Below are 26819 nucleotides of genomic sequence, written 5' to 3'. Positions count from 1 at the left end.
TTATATCGAAATGTTAGAAGTAACCACAATCAAGCTACAGTAGCCAATTACTAACAGAATTGTAAGTTGCTTAAAATGTTGTTAGGAAGACAAAGAGTATGTGGTATGCAAGTAGAATAGCTAATTCACAGGATAAAATTAAAAACATATGGTCAGTTTTGAAGGAATTATCTCGTCAGCAGCACAAGGTTGACAATATAAATTCGGTTCGTAGTAAAAAAATTTCTGTTACTGATAAGTCAGATATATGTACAATATTTAACAATCATTTTCTGAGAATTGCTGGTGAATTAAATAAAAACTTAGTTTCTACAGGGAATCGTATAAATCTCTTGGAAAATGCCTTTCTGAGACTGGTGTCTGAAATACTCCTCTGTGATACTTACAAGGGGGAGATTGAGTCAATAATTAAGTCACTGAAGACTAAGGACTCATGGATGTGATGGAGTGCCTAGCATAATATCAAAGTACTGTGCTGCACATGTTAGCCCTGTACTTAGGCATATTTATAATTTTTCCTTTAAGAATGGTCAGTTTGCTGAACGATTAAAGTACTCAGTAGTAAATCCGTGTTACAAAAAGGGAGGAAGGAATAACATAGATAATTTTAGACCTATTTCTTTGCCACCAGTGTTTGCTGAAGTTACTGAAAAGGCTCTGCGTGTGTAAGGATAATTGATCATTTTATATCACATAATTTGCTATCAAATGTACAGTTTGGCTTCAGAAGTTGTTTAACAACTGAAAATGCTATATTCCCATTTCTCTGTGAGTTTCTGAATGGATTGAACAAAAAGTTTTGAACACTAGGCATATTTTTTTATTTGACGAAGGTGTTTGATTGTGTTGATCACAAAATATTGCTCCAGGAGTTGGACCGTTCTGGAATATGGGTAGTAGCTCACAATTGGTTCACCTATTACTTTAAAAACAGACAGCAAAAGGTCATTATTCACAGTATTGAGAATGGCTGTGATGTGGGGTTCCTTATTTATATAAATGATAGGCCTTCTAGTATTACGGGTAATTCTAAAATATTTCTGTTTGCTGATAACACTAGCTTGGTAGTAAAGGATGTTGTGTTCAGCATTGACTCTGTATCAGATAGTGCTGTTCATGACATAAGTTCATGGCTTGTAGAAAATAAACTAATGCTTAATCACAGTAAGACCCAGTTTTTACAGTTTCTAACACGCAATTGAACAAAACCCGAGGTTTTAATTTTACTGAATGGGCATGTGATTAGTGAAACTGAACAGTTCAAATTTCTGGGTGTTCAGATAGGTAGTAAACTGTCATGTAAAGCCAACATTCAGGATCTTGTTTAAAGAATTAGGGCTGCCATTTTTCGTATTTGGATGGTATCTCAAGTGATTGTTCGACATGAAAATTAGTCTACTTTGCTTATTTTCGTTTGCTTATGTCATATGGTATTATATTTCGGGGCAGCTCGGGCAATAAGCGGTGTAAATTTGCAAACCTCTTGTTGACTCCTGTTCATTAGTCTGGGTATTTTGACATTGGTCTCTCAATATATATGCTCTTTACTGTCATTTCATGTTAATACTTGGCAGAAAACAAATCTGCAATTGGATTCCACTTCCTTAACTGTTGTGCAGAAAGGATGTGCAGTATACTGCTGCATCCATTTTAAATAAGCTACCACAAGAATTCAAAAATCTGAGCAGTAAACCCCATCTTTCCAATCGAAACTGAAGAGTTTCCTCATGGGTCAATCCTTCTATTCTGTTGAGAAGTTCATTGAAAAAATTAAGCTGATTCTTACGTCCAAAGCCAGAGTGGAGTACGGCATTCCCCTGGCTACTAGAAAAGCCCAGATTGCTTCAAGAACTGGCTGTTAATAGAAAGCATTGTATCCCATTTAAATTTAATGAGATTTTACATAGTCATACAGATTTTATTACTGCCCACACGAATGGTTCTAAACAAGGAGACTTTTGTTGTTCTGTCATGTTCTCTGACACTGTCCTCAGAACAGGGGGTCTGGAGCAGTTTAAGTTTATTACACAGAACTGTTAGCTGTCCTGGGTGATGAGCAGATGAGACGGTGTCATGACAAAAAATTATAGTCTTCTCCAATTCTCAAAGTGCCCTTCTCGCTATTGGACAGATGTATGCAGCAGATCAGATGGTGCTACAGGTGTGGGACACTCTCCTTCTCTTGCAAAGGCAAAACAAGGAAATTATTTTTTGCTGGGTTCTAGGGCACATAGGGATTCAGGGAAATGAACCCGCTGATTCGGCTGCCATGGAGGGTTGCTTCCTTCCTCTTGCTGCTCACTGTTCAGTCCCTCGGTAGGCTTTTACTTCATTTGTGACCAGGAAGGCCATGTGGTGTTGGGAGGTTCAGTGGCTGGAAGTGAGCAATAATAAATTATGTTTCATAATAACTTCAGTGTGACCTTGGATTACGTCCTCCTGCTTGTGACGGTTTGAAGAGGTAGCCCTTACTTGGCTTAGAGTGGGACATTGCCCATTGACATATGGCTTCCTTGTACGTCAGAAGGAGCCCCCAGTTTAACTGTGTGTGTTTTATATGATGACCTGAGGGTTGAACTGGGTCTCCCACAGGATCTTCCTTCTATTTTAACAGATAATGAGGCGATTGGTGTTAATGTTCTAAGATTTTGTGTGGTGTCTGGAATTCTCCCAAAATATTGTGTGAGAGATATTAATGTGTGTCAGAGCGGCTTGTTCACATATTATTTCTAAGTTGTCATCCAGCCACAGTTACCCATCCCTTTTTTAACAGCGTCTTTACAGATATTTTATCCATGACTTTATTTAGTTATTCTGCTGTGTCTCATTGGGATTTATTACTTATTTTTCTGAAGCTCAGACTCTTGGGGTTTTTTACAACTTTTGTGGTGGGATGAAACTTAGTTTTCCAGTATATTGATCTTTTTCCATAGATTTTCACAATCTTCTTCAGTATATCATTAATGCTATGGTGCTGACGACCTTGCTGTTTAGCGCCCTGTGCCATTGATCGTCGTCATCATCATCATCAGGGATGGGATGCAGGAATTAGGGATTGCTGAGCAGGAGAATTTTATGGACATAGATGAAGCATTTCAAGGTGGTTTCGGCCTGATTCGCGTAGTTTAGCAGAACTAGGTTGGTGAGGGCTATGGATTGGCAGAAATAGAATAGATAGGTCATTGTGGAAGGAAGGTGTCTCAGTGCCCAACTGACTCCAAACCTACAACCTCCTTCCTGATCACAATGACCAGCTATATCCTAACCCACAATTACTTCACCTTGGAAGGCATGACCTACGAACAAATGGGCTCCCACATGACACCATCCTATGCCGACCTACTCATGGGCATCTAGAATAATCCTTCCTAAATACCCTGAATCCTAAACGCCTCACCTCGTTCAGATTCACTGACATCGTGATCTGGACTGTACCCACTCCTCCAGGACCTCAACATCATCTCCCCCATTTGCTTCACTTGGTTCTTATCAACATAATAAGTCACCTTCCTCAATGTAGACCATCTCAAAGATGGCTACATCATTACCTCCACCCATATCAAACCTACCAACCACCAGTAATACCTCCACTTTGACATCTGCCACCTATTCCCTACCCAGTCCCCCTTCAAATATTCCAGTGGTCTCACTGATGTCTTCATTTAACAAAATTACCCTCCCAACCTTGTAAAGAAACAAACCTCCCATGCCTTGTGTCTCCAGTCACCTATCACCTCCCACAAACCCATTGTCCGGCCACAAAGAAGCATTCCCCTCCGACTCAGTACAATCCAGGACTGGAGCAATTGAATCACTTTCTCTGCCATGGCTTTGACTATCTCTTGTCGTGGCCCGAAATGAGGAATATCTTACTATCATTCTCACTCTTCCCACCATGGTATTACATCAGTAGGCCACCCACTGAACCTACAGAACATCCTTGTCCATACCCAATCCACACCTATTTCCAGCCTTGTGCCTCATGGCTTGCATCACTATTATAAACCTAGAAGCAAGCCCTGTCCTACACATCGTACCATTATCACCACCACCACCACCACCACCACCACCACCACCACCACCACCTACTCCAGTTCAGTCACAGGCATTACCTATCCTATCAAAGGCAGGGCTACATGTAAAAGCAGTCATGTAAAAGCAGTCATGTGATTCACAAACTAAGCTGCAGCCAGTGTGCTGCTTTCTGTGTGGGCATGACAGCCAACAGGCTGTCTGCTTGCATGAATAGCCACTGACAAACTGTAGCCAAGAGACAGCTGAACTGCCCAGTTGCTGAACATCCTGTCCAACACAGTGTCCTTCACTTCAGTGATTGCATCACAACCTGTGGCATCCGCATCATACTAGCAGCACCATCTTTTCTGAACTGTGCAGATGGAAACTCTTCCTATGTTCCCCTAACATCTGTTGCCTCATCAGTCACTAGTTCTTACCCTTTACCTCCCTATCTCATTCCCTGCTCCTACTCTAGCACTATGCAGCCTTCTGTTCCCCTTTCATGCCCCCATTTCAGCACCTTCTATTCCACTAGTGCACCCACCAGTCTTCCCCCCCCCCCCCCCCCCCCCACATCTACTTCTCTCCTTCTCTGCCCCCCCCCCCCCCCTCCCTTCCAACCTCACATCCCTACCCATCCCCACCATGACCCTGCATGCTTCCACAAGCAGAACTACATCCTCCCCCACCACTACCCTTTTTTCTGTAATGGAATACTAATAACTTACGACTTACCATTCTCTTCTCCTATTATTATTTTATGAACGTGTATTCAGTACTGGATTTTTTTTGAAACCTTTGTCTTCACTTGTACAGCCAGTCCTTACATTATGTTACTGGTACTCGAAATTAATATTCCTCAATAAATATAATTAATACATTTTCTTTTTATAAGAATCCCCAGCATTAACAACATTAAAGCGATTGTTTGTTAACGTGAAGTATTCAGGAGATGGAAGTGCTCATCCTGAGTCTTCAGTGATAGGCAATTTTTTTTATTAGAACCATATATAACATCCAATAAAAACAATGCTATATGATATTTAAAGACAGAGATGTTTTGTATGTTCCTGGGTAATTAGCAACTTTTAATAGAATGATCTATATGATGCAATATTACAGATGGTCTACCGTATTTATATACATCATGCCATAGCTTTGTAACCTTAAATCAGCTTTCTGTGTTCTAGTATTATATAAGCTTGGAATGTATCTTACCTTTGATATCTTATTTGCACCTGGTAGCTCATCATTGAATGCCAACTGCTGAAATTTAGTTTTATAAAGAGTTTTTAAATAATTTTTAATTTGACTGCTTCGTGCATTTATCATCACTCGTGACAACACAATGACCAGCTCAAGACCTCTCGAGGATATTAATCACAGGTAGATACTTCCAATACACTAATAAACATTCTGACAGTGGCAAGCTTTTTATTGTGCACTTTCACAGCCAAGCTCCGATGAAAGATTATCACAAAACTGGTTTTAATTGCATAATCAGTGAACACAATAGACCTTCTGACAACAGATAAAAATATGATGATGATCATGTTGTTGACAGAGAAATTTGTAAAAGGATTAAACCAAACTGCAATGTTGAAGTGATTACCGATCGATAGCTGACTTTTACCAAATAGGTTCACAAAAATAAATGACTACATGTTGTTCACAGTATGATAGCTGCCCCCTGACTGCACCATGTCGTGCCACAATTATCTACAGTAGAAATAATAGTTCAACTTGGCTATTAAATTTTAGCTTCTAATGAAAATTAGATTAAATTTGGAAGTGTTTTCATCCTACTGATTCCAACAATATTTGATTTAAAGGAATGTTACATGATCAGAAACGTATTAATGTTTAAGGTACTGTTTGAATGACACACTGTATACCTGTGCATTGGATTCTGTACCTTCATGTAAAATTGCAGTGTTCAAAAATTAGTGTATTTATTCTAATTTATAATTAGAGACATAATTAGCTTACCAAAAGTACTATCCGATGCAGAACAACTAAGGCAACAAAACTTGTGAAAAATCTTGGAATCAAATAAACTTAAGGGTTCAAGTAATGAAAGTAATTTTGGGTGTAGCTGAACTTTAATTATGAATATTTTCTGAGTCAATGAGCTTTTGCAAAACTGGAACTAGTTGCTGGAAAGAGTGAAATTAGGGCTTCTAATGAGCTGTGTCAATGCCCTCAAAATTACTGATTGTGAGGGTTGCCCAGAAAGTAATGCACTGCAATTTTTTTCTCAACCAAAAATAATGCTACTAATGCAGAATGTTACGTATGTGTTACTTGAAGTCTCCTGAGTGAGCACGCCAAGTTTCCATCACTTCTGACACACAGCATAGCTGCAGGACAGTTTCAAATGGCATCTGTAGGTGATGTACATTACAAGCAACATGCCATCATTGAATTTCTCACTGCAGGGAAAGAAACTGTGAGGAATATTCACAAATGCTTGTGCAAAGTATATGGGGTATCTGCTGCCATCGGAAGTACAGTTGGGCACGGAGGATGAGGTCATCAGAAGACGGTTCGGTGGATCTCCACGATTTGACGATTTGCAGCATTGGGGAGACAATCCAAAGCTGTCACACCTGACATACCCCCCTTAGACTTCCACTTGTTTGAGCCATCAAAGGATGCCATTCATGGAAGAGGTTTTGAGGACAATGAGCAAGTGATTCATACAGTGAAGCACTGGCTCCGCCACCAGGACTAGTATTGGTACTGACAGGGCATACACACATTTGTTTCACACTGGAGAAAGGCCATAGATTGAGATAGAGATTACGTGGAAAAATAGGATATGTAGATGAAACACTATTCTCTCGTGTGTGTAATTCTCATTATGTTCAGTAAAGAACTGTTGAAGAAGAAAATGCGGTGCATTACTTTCTGGGCACCTCTCATAGTCCACACTAATTCTAATGATTATATGTTAATAGGACAACTGTAATTATCAATGTTTTGTAAATGAAAGTGTTCTAAGCAGTACTAACTATACCACAATACTTAACACATTGAACCCCCCCCCCCCTCCTCCAAGGGATCCCCTCCATCCCTGTTCTCCTCCTTCCCCTCTGCCCCCTCCATCCCTTCTCTTGGTGTCCTTGCGTATGTTGGTCCAGCCGTCCTACTGGTTTCTGGTATTCCTTCCAGTTGTTGTTCCTCTTACTTTTCTTTTTCGTCATTCCTTTCTGTCATTTTTGGTCCCCCTTTCAGGTTTGATGTGTCATTCTAAATTTTCTCTCCATAGTGCAAGCCAACTGGAGAGAACATCTTACGAGCATCTTCGGCGTGTGGCCTTTACCATTTCTTCTATCTTTTCCTCAACACCTTTAAGACTTAAATATCTAGTGTGATAGCCAGTCCGTGTGGTGGAGCCCTCTGATACTTATGATACCTGAGCTGGTATCTCCCTGTATATGCCTAGGATTGGTTGCTTGTCATTCTGATGCATCGGAACACAGCCTTCCCTTCCCTTCCTTTGCCACACCCTGGGAGGAGGGCCAGGCTCACTCGCTTGGGGGTGAAACCCTTTTGCCGCTACCTGTTCTGCACCAGAACTGGCGAGGACATTTTCACCACCACCAAGCCATTGAAGCTATTGAAGACAAGTTCAGCTAAGTGGACTCTATGAGTAAGATTTTGTCGAGTTTGCTGTGGATCAAAACTACTTGTGCCACCCCTACTGCAGCCCTTCATGCCTGTGAATATCTTGGCAACATTCCGGTGTCCATCAGTACACACCGTCGTGGAATAGTGTTTGAGAAGTCATTTTTCTTAGAGACTTCATTGCTCATACTGATGACGAATTCTGAGCCAATCTGGAATGGAGGGGCGATCATTTTGTATGGCATGGTCAGAAAGGCTATAAGAACAATTGCATTGACAGCAGTGCCTTTATTTTGACATTTTAGGGCATACCCTCCAAGAAAAGGTTAAAGTTACATGTTATCAGTGTGATATGAAGCCATACATATCGCCACCCAGATGCCTTCGGCCTTTTCGTTTCAGGCACGTCTTCACACTGTACAGCAGACCCTCTATGCAGTGAATGTGGACACCCACTCGATGATGTGAGCCCCATGTGGTCTGTAACCCATATGTGTTAATTGTCATGACACATCATTTTCCATGCCCACGGGATTGTCCGGTTTATAAGAAAGAAAAGAAAATACAGGAGTATACGTCCTTTGATTGTTTATCCCATACTGAGGCGCATCAGGAATATGACCTTAGTCACCCTTTGTCTGTGACACTTCACTTTGCCTCTGTTACGTCCTTTCTCTCTTCTCCTCACCCCACTCCCCTCACCCCTCACCTCCCTGCCCCAAGGCCTTTCTGAGTGGCCTTTGTACAGATCCATTGGTTCTCGCAGAATACTTTATGACCTGTTTCGTGATAGCATCAATGTCAGACTCCTATCCAGCCGCCTTCTTCCTCTGTAAAGAGTGGGCTGAAGCTTCCCACTTTTGTTTTACTCCTCATCTGGCAGAATACTACAATGAACCTTTTACTGAATGGGAACTTCTGGCCCTGATTCCATCCCCAACCATTTGCTTCATCTCTGTCATCCGCAACGACAGTATCTCCACTGGGTGTATAATCATATTTGGCTCCAAGGCATTTTCCCCTCAGTGGAGAGACAGTATTATGGCTCCTGTCATTAAGCCCAGTAACCTCAGTCATCTCTTGATAGTTATTGGCCGATCAATGTGCTCAAAATCCCCTGCGAGTTATTTCAATGGAAGGTAGCTCATTGGCTCAGTTGGGTCCTCAAATTTCAGAATCTCTTGTCTCCTTACCAGTGCGGCTTTCGGAAGCTGTGGTCTCTGATCATCTGATTCAGTTGGAAACAACAATTCAGCAGACCGTTTCTCAGCACTACCATCTTTTCACAGTATCACCAGATTCGGTTGCCTCTCTTCCAGGGTCCGAAAGCGTCAATCATTCCAGTGGTTTTCCAATGTTTGTTCTATCCACTCTTACAAGAGTCTCGTGATGCTATTGTTTTTTGCACTGATGGCTGTAAATCCACTGATCATGCGGGATATTGAATCTCAATGTAGCGAAGTGTAATGTGATGCGAATACATAGAAAGATAGGTCCCTTATCATTTAGCTACAAAATAGCAGGTCAGCAACTGGAAGCAGTTAATTCCATAAATTATCTGGGAGTACGCATTAGGAGTGATTTAAAATGGAATGATCATATGAAGTTGATCGTCGGTAAAGCAGATGCCAGACTGAGATTCATTGGAAGAATCCTAAGGAAATGCAATCCGACAACAAAGGAAGTAGGTTACAGTACGCTTGTTCGCCCAATGCTTGAATACTGCTCAGCAGTGTGGGATCCGCACCAGGTAGGGTTGATAGAAGAGATAGAGAAGATCCAACGGAGAGCAGCGCGCTTCATTACAGGATCATTTAGTAATTGCGAAAGCGTTACGGAGATGATAGATAAACTCCAGTGGAAGACTCTGCAGGAGAGATGCTCAGTAGCTCGGTACGGGCTTTTGTTAAAGTTTCGAGAACATACCTTCACCGAAGAGTCAAGCAGTATATTGCTTCCTCCTACGTATATCTCGCGAAGAGACCATGAGGATAAAATCAGAGAGATTAGAGCCCACACAGAAGCATACCGACAATCCTTCTTTCCACGTACAATACGAGACTGGAATAGAAGGGAGAACCGATAGAGGTACTCAGGGTACCCTCCGCCACACACCGTCAGGTGGCTTGCGGAGTACGGATGTAGATGTAGATGTAGATATGCTTCCATATCTTCTGTTGGCATGGAACGGCATGTCTCACCTGCTATCTGTGCTGTGTTTAGTGCAGAAATGATGGGCATCTATTGGGTTTTCCTGTCACCTCTTGGTCTCTGCCATCCACAACCTCCTCGCCAGTCTTTACCGTGCTGCTTATTCAGTTGATTCCCTTTAGGTTCCCAACAACTTGTGTACCCCGGGTAATGAGCTTGCCGATTGTATGGATGGGGGAGGGGGGCAGCCACCTCTCCCCCCCTCCCCTCCTTCGTGATCCCTCCAGGGGTGAATTGGTGGTTCCATGTTAAATTCTTTTTTTCTTAGTCACGCACCGACTCTTGGTATGCAAACTCCTGGTTTTTAAACAACATGCAATTGAGGACTCACACCATGTGGCATTGTTCCTTCCAGCTTTCTGAGTTCGAATTTACCATCCTCTGCTGTCTGTGTATTGACAATATCAGGTTGACCAGTACCCATGGTTTATTATGATATGCCCCCCCACCCCCACCCCCCCACTCTCTCCATGTTTTACTGGATTGCGCCCACCTCGTGGCCCTTCCTACTAAGTATGCTCTCTCACCTTTTTTGTCCCAGGTGTTAGTGAACAACCCTCACATGGTTACATCTGTCCTCGATTTTCTTCGCAAAAGTGGTTTGTCCTCTCAGATTGAAGTACCTGTATTTCCTTCCGGTACTGGATTCCCCCGGTTAGTGTGGCATTGGTTTGTGAGGCATTTGACCTTGCCTCCACGCATCCCAGGTTTTTCTCCCTCCTTTCCTGTATGTTTTGTCTGGTCTTTTGTGTTTTTTGTTTCCCCTTTCTTCGGGTCTTCTTCCTCTAATGTTCTGATGATGTCCCCACTGTGTCACGATCATGGTATGGTGTGAGGATAGGGGTGGGTCGGCAGCGGTGCTGGCACTCCATTGTGAATAGCGCCTTTTGGGTGCCCACTAGTCTCATCCTTCCCCACCTCCCCCTTCCTCTTGTTCTTTACCTTTCCTGCTGCCCCGTTGTTCCTTTTGCTTCTTTCTTTGCTTGTTTTCATTTTCGATCAACTGGACTGTGCTGTTTGTGTTGTCTTTACTTAGTTTCAGTGACCTTATATCGTGGGACCAATGGATTCCCTCCCTCCTTCACAAATCAACCAATGTACCAAAATTTACATAAAATACTGTACTAATAATTTATCAGTTTTTAATATACCTAGTGTACACGTTGCTATTTGGTTGGACATAACAACAACAAAAAAGGAAAAAAATATCTAAAGGTGTAGAAGGACAGCAAGTGCAGTGATTCCACCTTGCTATGTTTAATTACCCCAGTGCATCATATAGGCAGGTATTGGAAATAGATGACTAGATAATTCAATATGAAACAATGAGTTATCAATATTTTATGTAAATGTCTTGAAGTTGATCATGAATGAGACGTGAAGTTTTCATACAATATGAATTTACAGTAATAAATATGCATATGGAATTGAAGCTGGCTACACTATAACACCTCCCCCCATGAACCATGGACCTTGCCGTTGGTGGGGAGGCTTGCATGCCTCAGCGATACAGATAGCCGTATCATAGGTTCAACCACAACGGAGGGGTATCTGTTGAGAGGCCAGACAAACGTGTGGTTCCTGAAGAGGGGCAGCAGCCTTTTAGTAGTTGCAAGGGCAACAGTCTGGATGATTGACTGATCTGGCCTTGTAACAATAACCAAAACGGCCTTGCTGTGCTGGTACTGCGAACGGCTGAAAGCAAGGGGAAACTACGGCCGTAATTTTTCCCGAGGGCATGCAGCTTTACTGTATGATTAAAAGATGATGGCGTCCTCTTGGGTAAAATATTCCGGAGGTCAAATAGTCCACTATTGGGATCTCCGGGCGGGGACTACTCAAGAGGATGTTGTTATCAGCAGAAAGAAAACTAGTGTTCAACAGATCGGAGCGTGGAATGTCAGATCACTCAATCGGGCAGGTAGGTTAGAAAATTTAAAAAGGGAAATGGATAGGTTAAAGTTTGATATAGTGGGAATTCGTGATGTTCGGTGGAAGGAGGAACAAGACTTCTGGTCAGGTGAATACAGGGTTATAAACACAAAATCAAATAGGGGTGATGCAGGAGTAGGTTTAATAATGAATAGGAAAATAGGAATGCGGGTAAGCTACTACAAACAGCATAGTGAACGCATTATTGTGGCCAAGATACATACGAAGCCCACACCTACTACAGTAGTACAAGTTTATATGCCAACTAGCTCTGCAGGTGAGGAAGAAATTGAAGAAATGTATGATGAAATAAAAGAAATTATTCAGATAGTGAAGGGTGATGAAAATTTAATAGTCATGGGTGACTGGAATTCGACAGTAGGAAAAGGGAGAGAAGGAAACGTAGTAGGTGAATATGGTAGAATTTTGCACAGAGCACAACTTAATCATAGCTAACACTTGGTTTAAGAATCATGAAAGAAGGTTGTATACATGGAAGAACCCTGGAGATACTAAAAGGTATCAGATAGATTATATAATGGTAAGACAGAGATTTAGGAACCAGATTTTAAATTGTGAGACATTTCCAGGGGCAGATATGGACTCTGACCACAATCTATTGGTTATGACCTGTAGATTAAAACTGAAGAAACTGCAAAAAGGTGGTAATTGAAGAAGATGGGATCTGGATAAACTGAAAGAACCAGAGGTTGTACAGAGTTTCACGGAGTGCATAAGGGAGCAATTGACAGGAATGGGGGAAATAAATACAGTAGAAGAAGAATGGGTAGCTTTGAGGGATAAAGTAGTGAAGGCAGCAGAGGATCAAGTAGGTAAAAAGACGAGGGCTAGTAGAAATCTTTGGATAACAGAAGAAATATTGAATTTAATTTATGAAAGGAGAAAATATAAAAATGCAGTAAATGAAGGAGGCTAAAAGGAATACAGACGTCTCAAAAATGAGATCGACAGGAAGTGCAAAATGGCTAAGCAGGGATGGCTGGAGGACAAATGTAAGGATGTAGAGGCTTATCTCACTAGGGGTAAGATAGATACTGCCTACAGGAAAATTAAAGAGACTTTTGAGAGAAGAGAACCACTTGTATGAATATCAAGAGCGCAGATGGAAACCCAGTTCTAAGCAAAGAAGGGAAAGCAGAAAGGTGGAAGGAGTATATAGAGGGTCTATACAAGGGCGATGTACTTGAGGACAATATTATGGAAATCGAAGAGGATGTAGATGAAGACGAAATGGGAGATAAGATACTGCGTGAAGAGTTTGACAGAGCACTGAAAGACCTGAGTCGAAACAAGTCCCTGGTAGTAGACAACATTCCATTAGACCTACTGACGACTTTGGGAGAGCCAGTCCTGACAAAACTCTACCGTCTGGTGAGCAAGATGTATGAGACAGGCAAAATACCCTCAGACTTAAAGAAGAATATAATAATTCCAATTCCAAAGAAAGCAGGTGTTGACAGATGTGAAAATTACCGAACTATCATTTTAATAAGCCCCAGCTGCAAAATACTAACACGAATTCTTTACAGACGAATGGAAAAACTAGTAGAAGCCGACCTCTGGGAAGATCAGTTTGGATTCCGTAGAAATGTTGGAACGCGTGAGGCATTACTGACCCTACGACTTACCTTAGAAGCTAGATTAAGGAAGGGCAAACCTACGTTTCTAGCATTTGTAGACTTAGAGAAAGCTTTTTACAATGTTGACTGGAATACTCTCTTTCAAATTCTAAAGGTGGCAGGGGTAAAATACAGGGAGCGAAAGGCTATTTACAATTTGTACAGAAACCAGATGGCAGTTATGAGTCAAGGGACATGAAAGGTAAGCAGTTGTTGGGAAGGGAGTGAGACAGGGTTGTAGGCTCTCCCCGATGTTATTCAATCTGTATATTGAGCAAGCAGTGGAGGAAACAAAAGAAAAATTCGGGGTAGGTATTAAAATCCATGGAGAAGAAATAAAAACTTTGAAGTTCGCCGATGACATTGTAATTCTGTCAGAGACAGCAAAGGACTTGGAAGAGCAGTTGAACGGAATGGACAGTGTCTTGAAAGGAGGGTATAAGATGAACATCAGCAAAAGCAAAACGAGCATAATGGAATGTAGTCAAATTAAGTCTGGTGATGCTGAGGGAATTAGATTAGGAAACGAGACAATTAAAGTAGTAAAGGAGTTTTGCTATTTGGGGAGCAAAATAACTGATTGTCGAAGTAGAGAGGATATAAAATGTAGACTGGCGATGGCAAGGAAAGCGTTTCTGAAGAAGAGAAATTTGTTAACATAGAGTATAGATTTAACTGTCAGGAAGACATTTCTGAAAGTATTTGTATGGAGTGTAGCCATGTATGGAAGTGAAACATGGACGATAAATAGTTTGGACAAGAAGAGAATAGAAGCTTTCAAAATGTGGTGCTACAGAAGAATGCTGAAGATTAGATGGGTAGATCACATAACTAATGAGGAAGTATTGAATAGAATTGGGGAGAAGAGAAGTTTGTGGCACAACTTGACCAGAAGAAGGGATTGGTTGGTAGGACATCACCAATTTAGTACTGGAGGGCAGTGTGGAGGGTAAAAATCGTAGAGGGAGACAAAGAGATGACTACACTACGCAGATTCAGAAGGATGTAGGTTGCAGTAGGTACTGGGAGATGAAGAGGATTGCACAGGATAGAGTAGCATGGAGAGCTGCATCAAACCAGTCTCAGGACTTAAGACCACAACAACAACAACACTATAACAAAATTCAAATTCTGGAATAATTGTTTGCACCTTTGAAATATTGAACAAAAACCAAAAGTTACTTTATAATATTGCCCACTCACTGCGCAGTGCAGTAATTGGAAACATACACTCCTTGTCAGAGTTCAGCCTCCAGCCTCAATTAGCGCTGGGTGAGGATTCCTTTTCATGACATTGCTACCCTTTTATCAGTGTCCTTTATTCAATTTGCCTAACTTCTGAGCCTTGTATACACAAAAATAACAATAATACTTCACATTGGTACATTACAATAATATTCTGTACAACCTTTAAGAGAGAGGCCTCATTTATATGTCAGCTGAACACGTTTAGAACATGTTCATATTCAATTCACATATATTGTAACATTGTCTGAATGAAGTGGATGGAACCTGGCCTTTAATACAAAATTGAATTTTGAAATTGCAGAAAATTGCAGTATTTTTGTGTTCAGAAGCTATACTATTCTTATTATTCATTCCTGTCAGATATTTTACATATGTTTTGTAGATCACTAACACTTGAGATTTACAGCATAAAAGAAGGTAAGCATAACAGTATCATGAAAACGGTCTATATGGCAGGATATATTTTATAGGCTGTTAGATGAATCAGGAATTCAGTTCAGCATTTTTAAACAGTTTGTTCTATCCTTTTAATATAATAATTATTTTCAATTACAATGCCACACTCACTTAGCTTTTACAGATGCATTCAATAAATTAGGCGTTTCATAGCAGCAGAAACTATACTTTGCCAATAAGCTTATTTCATTGCTAACGTCTGTTGTCTCATTAAATTCAATCCTTGCCAACATGTTGAAGGAAGAAATACCTTCACAAAATTGAACTACTACAAAGTCAGGGTCCTTAATTGTTGCCGCTTTACTTTCCATGTTTCTCGTTATTATTTCATTAATACCACCATTGAACATATTCTATTATTACTTCATTGCTTCACATATCTTGTAAGATTTTGTCGATTCTTTGTTGCATTATTACTTCATACTGTCACCTTATTACATAATTTTCCATTACACATTCCTTAAACATCAAAACCTGTGCTTTGTCTTTCCTACGAAAACTTATTCTAAAGAACCATGCTCCACAGCAACAACACAGTCATATTGTGGACAAAACTCTACTTTTCCTTATAAGAGGCAAAACAAGTCATTGCAGGTATGACAATTTATACCGACACACTATTTATTTTTATCAAGCATGATGGGCTGCGTCATTACAAATATTTCTCTTTATTAACATTGCTGTAGGCATCTTTATTTATTCTTTACTTTAAACTCTTTTTCTGGCATGAAAGTCTACGTAGTACATTGTTATTAAAATGACATTTTCACTCACCTGTGCAGTTGAACTTAATTTTACTTTAAACTGACTGAATTATTTCAGCAAAATTTTTTCATACTTATAATAAATATCAACGGATTCATCGGTAGAAGTATTCCCCCTGCTGCCACTGTACAAATTTCTATTGCTTTTTTATATTTAATTTTCTCTTCGTTTTTAATATTTCCTGACAATTTTAAATTTTCTCATGATTTTGGTTTACCGTATCATTTGCTTAACTTTTTCAGCTAAAACAAATCTATTAATTCACATAAATTCTTCTTCTTATTATTATTATTATTGGCTCTAAAGACAAAACTGAGCGAGGTGGCGCAATGGTTAGCACACTGGACTCGCATTAGCGAGGACGACGTGTCACGTCCCAAGCGTGGGTTTTGCGAGGGATTGAGCGACACGGTTCGTAAAAGGGAATTAGCCGGTTGACCTAATTGAGAGGGAGACTTTTGATCTGGCTAAGATGTTAAATTCCCTGGTGTGAAGGTACAAGGCTAGGATGTTGGTAGAAGTAAACTCGTATGGACGTTATAAAAGTTCTAATTTATTCATAAAGAATACAGATCACCCTAACTGTGTAGTGATTGTACCTACAAAATAGCCAAGCCCATTACAGAGACGGTGACTGACTTCCACCATTCTGGCTGCCTGATAGAACTTTCCAGCACTTTGCTGCCCACACTAGCACCCTACGTCAGAGTCCCGCGGTCGCTGCCTAAACGCTCATCGGCGACTATCTCCAACTGTCTGCCTGCAGCCCGCCCTCAGCCCAAGTCGGCTGCTACTCACGCTGACTACCGTCGCTGCCTAAACCCGAGAGAGAGAGAGAGAGAGAGAGAGAGAGAGAGAGAGAGAGAGAGAGAGAGAGAGAGAGAGAGAGAGAGATCCCCGGAGTGGCGTGCCTCCGAGTTTTGTTAGCTCTTCCCCTTCGACCCCGCCAGCGCTTGGCATGACGTAGCGTCGAGTGCAACTTTTCCTTATTAGGGATTGTTTTAGTATTAACTTCAGTACTTTTCTTCAGAAGCTGGGTGGAGGGGTAGAGGGGCCTCTCCCTATATGGTCACGCACTGCGTCCTGAGCCCTTCATTGGCTCCTCATGACGTAGTGCGGTCCCCACCTAGGGCCCTCTTTCTTTCTCTCTCCGCTCCCAGACTTCTCCCTCTAGCCAAGAGTGTTGATACTGTGAGTTATTGCTTATTAAGGGACCTGCCCAGAGCGCCCTTTTTATCTTAATAGCTGAGTCTGCTTCCTTGCTTATCACGCGCAGCTGCCTGGCCGCTTGGACCGCCGCCTCGGCTATCTGGCTGCGTCGTTATCTTTTGTGACCCCTCTGACACGCCTGGCGTCCCCTGTTAACTCTATCTCCCCGTATGATTTCTGGTGTATCGTCTGAGAACAACTGCATTTAGACTTGGCTTTTCTGCGGTTACAACAGACGGTTCAATCCCGTCTCCAGCCATCCTGATTTAGGTTTTCCATGATTTCCCTAAATCGTTTCAGGCAAATGCCGGGATGGTTCATTTGAAAGGGCACGGCCGATTTCCTTCCCAATCCTTCCCTAACCCGAGCTTGCGCTCCGTCTCTAATGACCTCGTTGTCAATGGGACGTTAAACACTAACCACCACCACCAGCATCTAAAGACGAAACAAGATATTTTTAAGAATTTTTCTGACACATCCTGGGCTTCCGTACTCTGAGAGGTGACACACAAAAATATCCGATTACATCTACATTAACATCTACATCTACATCCATACTCCTAAAACCACCTGATGGTGTGTGGCAGAGGGTACCTTGAGTACCTCTATCAGTTCTCCCTTCTATTCCAGACTCATATAGTTCGTGGAAAGAAAGATTGTCGGTATGCCTCTGTGTGGGCTCTAATCTCTCTGATTTTATCCTCATGGTCTCTTTGCAAGATATACGGTGGAGGGAGCAATATACTGCTTGACTCCTCGGTGAAGGTATGTTCTTGAAACTTCAACAAAAGCCTGCACTGAGCGTTTCTCTTGCAGAGTCTTCCACTGGAGTTTATCTATCATCTCTGTAACACTTTCATGATTACTAAATGACCCTGTAATAGTACTGAAATAGTTATTATTTTATATGTGTTTACATGAGAATTGGACACAGTAGATGATGATGATGATGATGATGATGACATGCTTTACAGTCTATAGGTAGGATAATGGAGGGTCCTATAGATTGAACTAATTACAAATTTGGATGTTTCGAGTTTGTTATTGAAAATGATGTAGAACACCATAAGTATTTATGTGGTGTAATGAATCTAGACTGGTTTGACAGAGAGAGTTTCATATTGCCCCTGGCTTAACCCAGAACTACAGTTATCTCTTGTGTGAATGCGAACTAACAACAGTGACAAGATGGTGGACCACCTTATAGATGAAAGTTCACATGAATGAAATGGCAGTGAAACAACAATAGAGATTAATTATTATAGCTATCGAACATTGTGAACCTCAGGAACTTAGTTGTTTCTCAAGTACACTCAGTGACGACATAGAATATTGTGAAGTGAGCTTTTCTAAATAAGTTAAGAGATTGGCCAGTTAAACTTCACAATATTGCCCTAAGGTATTCCAGAGGATAACAATTTTTAGTGCAAAGAAGAAAGATCTTGTGCGAAAGTTGTGCTTTATTCCCATTATTCACCATGATTTTTAGATAAACTTACCAATTGCTGTGCACAGATAGCAGGAAATTCCAGTGAAGATGTGTTGTCAGAAGATGAGATTCTCTGAAAATTCTTTTTAAATTGCACTAGCCATTGTTTCTTAATAACACATAATATCTTTCTTAGATGAATGAAACAAAACTATTGTGTTAGTAATATCTGCAATGAGACAATTTAGTTGATCAATTTTTTGTTGCTCTTCATTGTAATGACAATAATTCTTTCATGCCTGTAATACAGTGTTCTGTTTGAAAAGCTAATGAGCAACATATATCAAATGTTAGTAGTCCACTGAATGTCATTTACTGAACTCAGTATCTCAGTTGATTTCTTTCTTCTTTGGTTGAAGTTGAGAGCTGAATCCTCAAAACATGCAATTTTTTTGGTGGTTCACTCTGGCATAGGACCCTCCAATTAAAGTAGGCAGTAATCCAAGAATGTATAGAAGTGCCCTACTGGAAAGACACTAATTGCCAAGTAGTGTGTTTGATGAAGTGCAGTGAACTGCCAACCTACTCATGGATTCACACGTACTCTGATTGCCTGCTCCTCCATCTATCTTACATCATTGGGTGATATCACTATCAAGGTCTCTGCTATTTTTGTCCAGCTTCCAATTAATGTCTTTCATATCCACCTCTAAACTAAATTGTTTTTCTTGTTGATTTAGGATTTTATTTAGCTGCTGGCTCGCTCCTTGTAGGTGAAGCTGAGTCAAAACACTTCATGAGATCTGTCACCCCATGTAATATCTCATGTATTTACTTTTTTCTTTAAATCCAATAGTTGATTCGCTTGAAGTAAAGGTCCTGCTAATCAGTCCTCTGAAACTCCATGTGTAGCCGAGAAAAGGCTTGACTACTTAATGTTCTGCAGCTGTTACTGGGACAAAAAAAAAGATAACTTGTACTTACATCATGAGAAAGCACATCCACTGCTTTCCTTTTACAAACACATATTTCCTTGAATGGGTGTACAGATCATTTGGGTGACTCATGAATTAGAGAACACAACTTTTCATATGAGATACATCTCGAAGGCTCAACATGACAGTCAAGATTACAATATATTCCATTTGTCACAAAGCCCTATTGTCTTGTTTTCATTCTTGGAGAGTGTGGTTGGCCACATTAGGTGAAGATGATTATTTGTCGCCACCTCTTGCCTTTTTCTCATATTCCACACGTTCCATTTAATATCTGTATGTAAAAAAAACAAACATCAGCACCCAGTATATGTTGCACAACTTACTCTCTATTTAATACTATTCTGTCACAATCATCTTTCCTTGTACTACACAGGGAGTGTAAAATGTCATTTACCTGAATGGCATCCCCCTGCGGGTTCGGGGGTTAGAATAGTCCCGCGGTATTCCTGCCTGTCGTAAGAGGTGACTAAAAGGAGTCTCAAACTTTTCGGCCTTATATGATGGTCCCCTGTTGGGTTTGACCTCCATCTCTCAAAATTTTCCGAAGAGCGAGCCGATTGGGGAAGGGCGCCTTACTTGGTGCATTGTGTCCATCTTGCGATCAGACCTTTCGCCAGCTTATACACCGTTGAACTGCAGTCCTGTCCGCTCTCCATCTCTTGGGCATGACTCTTTTTTCTGCGTGCAGATAACACCTTGCACTGTGCAGTGCCTCTTTCTGCACCGACGGCGACCATGGACCACATGTTACCTAACATCCAGCACGGTAGCCAGTCCGTTGTGGTGGGGCCGCCATGTACCCTGTTGGTTGTAGCCCCCTGACAACGTATGCCAAGGAGTAGATGCCTATCCTCCTGGGGTATCGGGACTCCCGGCAACGGGCATCCTGCCAGGTGGCTCTTGACGTGGCAGGGTGGCGCCCGTGGGGAGGGCCCTTGGTCGGAGTAGGTGGCAACAGGGCGGATGACCCGCAATGAAGCGTGGTACATCGTCTCTCGCTGTTGGCCAGCCGCCAGCAGTCTCTAAGCATTCTCGGGCTCAGTTTAACGCTCAGAAGTACGATCCAAAAACGTTCCCCTCCCTGGCCACACCGTGGGAGGAACGTAAGTCTCAGGATGGCAGTAGCAGTTATTCGCCCCCCCTTCTTAGTTTGTACGAGGGCTGATGGGGAGTCGTTTCTCTCCACAAAGCCTCAGTTCTTCGCCGAGCAATTAGAGGACAAGTTTGGGGAGGTGGAGGGCTTGTCAAAAATGTGCTCCGGGTCAGTCCTGATACAAACGGCATCCTCTGCCCAGTCACGACGGTTACTCGCTTGTGACAAGTTGGGGGATGTTGCCGTTACAATCACACCCCATAAGAGTTTCAATATGGTCCAGGGAGTTATTTACCATAGGGATCTTCTTTTGCAGTCTGAAGAAGAGCTGCGCGCCAGTTTAGAGCGTCGAGGTGTCCATTTCGTCCGGCGCGTTCTTCGGAGTCCGAAGGAAAATCAGATTGCTACCGGTGCCTTCATCTTGGCCTTCGAAGGGGATACCTTACCGGAAAAGGTCAAGGTGATGGTCTACCGATGTGACGTTAAGCCCTATATCCCTCCCCCGATGCAGTGCTTTAAGTGCTGGAAGTTCGGCCATATGTCTTCTCGCTGCACTTCCAGCCTCACATGTCGAGATTGCGGACGCCCATTACATCCCAATACTCCATGTGCCCCGCCTCCCATCTGTGTCAACTGCGGGAAGCACCATTCACCTTGCTCGCCAGACTGCCGAATTTCCCAGAAAGAGCGTAAAATCATGGAATACAAGACCCTGGACCGACTAACCTATACTGAGGCCAAAAGGAAATACGACCGATTCTATCCAGTGAGAATGACATCTTCCTACGCTGCTGCTACAACACCTGTGCTAGCCCTGTCTGTTTCTCAAATTGTGGCCGGATCGACGAGTAGTACAACTCCTCCTGCCCCCTCGCCAATGGGGGGCTCTACCCACTGGGTTGCTCCTGCGCCACCTACCTCAGGAGCAATACCCCACCCATCGGGGACGTCCGTCCCCACTTCTAAGCCGGAGAAGTGTCCAACTTCTTCGGCTTCTCACGCGACTTTAACGCCCATAACCATCTGTGGGGTGGGTCGGTGGCAACAGGTCGAGGCGCCATCGTTGAGCATTTATTGGCGCAGCTCGATCTCTCAATATTAAATGATGGTGCCTTCACACACTTCAGTGTGGCGCATGGCACATACTCCGCCATTGACCTTTCGATCTGTAGCCCTTGCCTCTTACCGTCTGTCCAATGGAGAGTGCATGACGACCTTTGTGGTAGTGACCACTTTCCGATCTTTCTGTCACTACCACAGCGTCAGTCTTCTGGGCGCCCTAGCAGATGGGCTCTGAATAAGGCTGACTGGGTCTTGTTCTCCTCCACTGCCGCTATTGAGCCTCTCTCTAACGATGACATTGATGCAGTGGTTCAATCGGTCACCACCGGCATCGTTACTGCCGCCGAATCTGCCATTCCCCGTTCTTCTGGGTCCCCTTGGCGGCGGACTGTGCCTTGGTGGTCGCCTGAGATCGCTGAAGCGATTAAAGCTCGCCGGCGGGCGCTCCAGCGTTACAAGCGACATCCCTTAATCGAACGCCTTATAGCCTTCAAATGGCTGCGTGCGCGAGCCCGCCGCATTATCCGCCAACGCAAGCAGGAGTGCTGGGAGCGGTATGTGTCCACCATTGGCCTCCATGTCACTCCATCACAGGTCTGGGCCAAGATTCGCCGCCTCTATGGCTATCGGACCCCTGTCAGCGTCCCTGCGCTCACTGAATGGAGCAGTTTGTACTGACTCCGACGTCATTGCAAACCGCTTGGCAGAGCACTTTGCTCTGAATTCCGCTTCTGCCAACTACCCCTTGGGCTTCCGCTACATTAAAGAGCGGATAGAATGTCGGAGTCTTTCTTTTCGCACCCACCATCCTGAATTGTACAATGTTCCATTCAGTGAGTGGGAATTCCGCAGTGCCCTCGCCGCTTGTCCTGATGCCGCTCCTGGCCCAGATAGCATCCACTCTCAGATGCTGAAACACCTTTCAGTGGACTGCCAGCGACGCCTCCTCGACCTTTACAACCGCATTTGGGTCGAGGGTGAGTTTCCGTTGCAATGGCGGGAAAGTCTTGTTGTCTCCATTCTGAAACCGGGGAAGAACCCTTTAGAGGTGGACAGCTACCGTCCCATTAGCCTCACCAACTTTCTTTGCAAGTTGCTTGAACGGATGGTGAGCCGGCGTTTGAATTGGGTACTGGAGTCTCGGGGCCTTCTGGCTCCGTCTCAGGGTGGGTTCCGTAAAGGCCGCTCCACCGTCGACAATCTGGTGAGCCTGGAGTCGGCCATCCGTACTGCCTTTGCCCACCGTCAGCATCTGGTCGCTGTCTTTTTCGACATGCGGAAGGCGTATGATATGACATGGCGTCATCACATCCTTTCTACACTTCATGGATGGGGCCTTTGGGGCCCTCTGCCAATCTATATCCACAATTTTCTGTCGTATCATACCTTCCGCATGCACGTCGCGGCCTCATATAGTTCCTTCAAAGTCCAGGAGAACGGTGTGCCACAGGGTTCTGTTCTAAGTGTGTGTCTGTTTTTAATAGCCATTAACGGGCTCGCTGCGTCCGTGGGAAATTCTGTCTCCGCTTCGCTGTATGCTGACGACTTCTGCCTTTACTTCAGCTCTATTGGCATTGCAGCTGCTGAACGTCAGCTACAGGGCGCAATCCGCAAGGCGCAGTCTTGGGCTGTAGCGCATGGTTTTCAGTTTTCGGCAGCCAAGACCTGCGTTATGCATTTCTGCCGGCGACGCACTGTTCACCCGGAGCCGCGGCTTTATCTTGACGGCGAGCTTCTTTCAGTGGTGGAGTCACATAGGTTTTTGGGGGTGGTTTTTGATGCCCGGTTGTCTTGGCTGCCTCATATTCGGCAGCTTAAACAGGCGTGTTGGCGGCATCTAAACGCTATACGATGCCTGAGCCACACCGGGTGGGGCGCCGACCGATCTACTCTACTACGGCTTTACCAGTCCCGTCTGAACTATGGGAGTCTGGCTTACGGCTCAGCATCCCCATCTGTGTTGCGGTTGCTGGACCCAATCCTCCACAGCGGGATACGCCTTACTGCTGGTGCCTTCCGGACCAGCCCTGTGGCCATCATACTTGTGGAGGCAGGTGTCCCTCCACTGTGGTTACGACGCCAACAATTACTGGCTGCTTATTCTGCCCATGTTTTTAGCTCGCCCTGGCATCCAAATTATCGTGTCCTGTTCCCGCAGTCAGTCGTCCGTCTGCCAGAACGTCGGCCCCGGTCGGGTTGTCCAATCGCCGTACGCGTCAAACAGCTTCTCTACGGGCTTGAGTGTTTCCCTGTACCACCTCCTTTCCGGGGCCCTCTGCGTACACCTCCATGGTGTGTGCCTCGCCCTTGCCTTTGGCTCGACTTGGCACAGGGCCCGAAGGACTCAGTCCCTCCGGTGGCCTTCCGACGCCACTTTTATTCCATCCTGGCCACGTATCAGGGCTCTGGCGTTGTTTATACCGACAGTTCGATGGTTGCTGGTCGTGTCGGTTATGCACTAACTCTAGGGGACCATTCTGAACAACGTTCGTTGCCGGCTGGCTGCAGTGTTTACACTGCTGAGCTGGTCGCCATCTTTCGTGCCCTAGAGTATATCTGCTCCTGCTCACGTGAGTCCTTCGTTATCTGTAGCGATTGCCTGAGCGGTTTACGAGCTCTCGACCAGTGTTTCCCTCATTCTCGTCTGGTGATGGCTATCCAGGAGTCCCTGCATACTCTTGCCCGTTGCGGCAGATCTGTGGTCTTCGTTTGGACCCCGGGCCATGTTGGGATACCCGGAAATGAAACTGTTGACCGCCTGGCGAAAGAGGCCACTAGTGCACCATCTCTGGAGATTGGCCTCCCGGCAACTGATTTGCGGGCACTATTACGCCGCAAAGTTTTCGATCTATGGGACACTGATTGGCGCAACCTGCCCGTGCCAAACAAACTCCGCCGTATCAAGGAGACGACTACTGTGTGGCGGTCATCCATGCGAGCCAACCGCAGGGAATCAGTCGTCCTTTGTCGGCTCCGCATTGGCCACACCCGACTCACGCACAGTTATTTACTGTGTCGTGAGGATCCCCCTCTTTGTCGTTGTGGGGCGTCCTTGACGGTGGTCCATATTCTGTTGGAGTGCGCCCTTTTAACTGTGCTCAGGTAGACTTTTGCGCTGCCTGATACGCTCTCTGCGCTTTTATCTGACGACTCTTCCATAGCGGACATAGTTCTGCGTTTTATTCGGGCAGGGGGATTTTATCGCTTAATGTAAGTGTGTGTTTTTGTGCTGATTCTGGCCTATGGCCTACGATTTGTCTGGTTTTTTTTTTCCCCTCCATGTGTTTCTCGGTGGTTGGCTTTTCCCCTTTTGTTTGTATGGTCGGCCAACCACCGTCACACTCTGTGTGATTTTAGTTCTTCTTTTCTGATCTTTGTCTACGTTTCTCTTGTTCTGTGTAATCTGTCTTATCGTCTGTTGATCGTTTTTATCCTCTGTGGGTGTTTTTAGTATTTGGAAAAAGGGACCGATGACCATAGCAGTCTGGTCCCTTTAACCCCCACAAACCAACCAACCAACCTGAATGGCATGGAAGACTTCAAAATTTCTAATGCTCCATCTTCTTTGCATGATATTTGTACAACTTTCAAACTGAGTTTAATTACGCACCATCATTTGTAACTTCGACAAGCCAGAATGTAGCAATAAAACCAGCAGTACATTTGAATGTTTTTCATGCAAATATAATCTTTAAAAACTGATGAAAGGTGAAGCATGACATAAATTTTGATCTTGTGAGGACTACTAAACTCTCACGCTTTTCACAGTATTACATCATAAAAAGTACAGTGTCTCTGTTGAAAATGGAAATTTTCTTCATTCATATATTTTGTGTATACATGATAACATGGAAAGCGGTAAGAGATATTTTCACAGGTTTATCAGTGTGGTTTTTTTAACTACTCTTGAGATGGGAAATTTCAGGTAAATAAATTGTGTGACAGAATAATTTTATACTACAGGTGCATGAGGGTATGCATGTGTGCACTTTTTATTTCCTAAACAACTTTCACATAATGCACATCATACTGTACTATGTGTTGTATGAGTGTTTGGTTAATTATGTTATCATTTGATCTGTCAAAAACAGTTATTTTTTCATGAATGCTGCCATTGCTGTAGTTTTATCCCGTCATACAAATAAAATAAGCTTGTCATTCAGCATAACCACTGATAAATCAAAAATAATTCTTCCAGACCTTTTTCTCACAGGTGGTTATTATAATTGCAGGATCACACTATAACTGCCAATGGTGAAGGTGGTTGTCCATTTGTGCACTTTGATCATGATCGTCTACGGTCTTGTCTTTCACAAAAAGTGACCTTGAATCCTCAAGTGCTTGAAGAGATCCTGTCTTTGTCAAGTGAATTTCCTACAGTGGCCTGTATTAAACATTTGACAGTATCTCATCTAGGTAACAGTGTGCTCTCTCCACATTTTACATCTCCTGTACAGTACTATGGCTGTGCCCTCAAGGCTTTGAAGTCCAAGGATAACATGAACAATATGCTGTAGTAACCAAGTAATGCTGTGGAGACTGACATGTATTGTGGCTGTTTGCAATAAAGAAGTATCTATTCCTTTCAGACAGACATCCTGTGACGGAACAATGTAGAGCCCAACTTGTGAAATGAAAATATATATTGGATTTTAACAATAATGTTGTCATGTGTTTATATTATCAGACCTTGTCTTTTGGCTATAAGTATGTCAGTATTGAATCATTGCAACTGATCTATTGAGCCTAAAATCTGTCACTGTTCCTATTACTGTCAAACACTGAAAAGACGTAATAGGGTCAAGGCAGTAAGGAATATCAGTAATAAGAAACTTCCTGGCAGATTAAAACCATGCACTGGACCAAGACTTTGCCTGCAAAAGGTAAAGATCTTAAGTTTGTTTCAGTCTCGCACACAGCTTTAATCTGCTACCAAGAAGTTTTATGTCAGTGCAGACTCTTCCGCAGAGCGAAAAATTAACCTGGAATATTAGTAATAGTTTGTAAAGCTTTTTGGTATAAACTCTTGTAGAGAGGAATAATCAGTGCTTGCTTATTGATTAAATAAATGATACATGCTGTAATATTCCTATAAACTTTATAATACATCAATTTTTGTCCAAAGTGTT

At 43.1% G+C, this 26819-nt stretch overlaps 1 protein-coding gene across 5 annotated transcripts in view; it reads left to right on the top strand.

Annotated features, from left to right (window-relative positions):
- Positions 1-26352, top strand: part of LOC126268225 (DNA primase large subunit-like) — a 123195-nt gene extending 96843 nt beyond the window's left edge. For 4 of the 5 annotated variants that reach the window (XM_049973864.1, XM_049973860.1, XM_049973862.1 and 1 more), the window contains one exon: positions 25923-26352. In XM_049973864.1, coding sequence (XP_049829821.1) covers positions 25923-26207 — 285 coding nt within the window. In that variant the 3' untranslated portion in view covers positions 26208-26352. Of the gene's footprint in view, positions 1-25903 lie in introns of all 5 variants that reach the window. The other variant, XM_049973863.1, reaches the window with a different exon arrangement.
- Positions 26353-26819: the final 467 nt, after the last annotated feature.

This window comes from Schistocerca gregaria, chromosome 4 (genome assembly GCF_023897955.1).
Source record: "Schistocerca gregaria isolate iqSchGreg1 chromosome 4, iqSchGreg1.2, whole genome shotgun sequence".
NCBI lineage: Eukaryota > Metazoa > Arthropoda > Insecta > Orthoptera > Acrididae > Schistocerca > Schistocerca gregaria.
The sequence above is the reverse complement of the archived record's forward strand: the minus strand, read 5'-3'. Positions and strand labels throughout refer to the sequence as shown.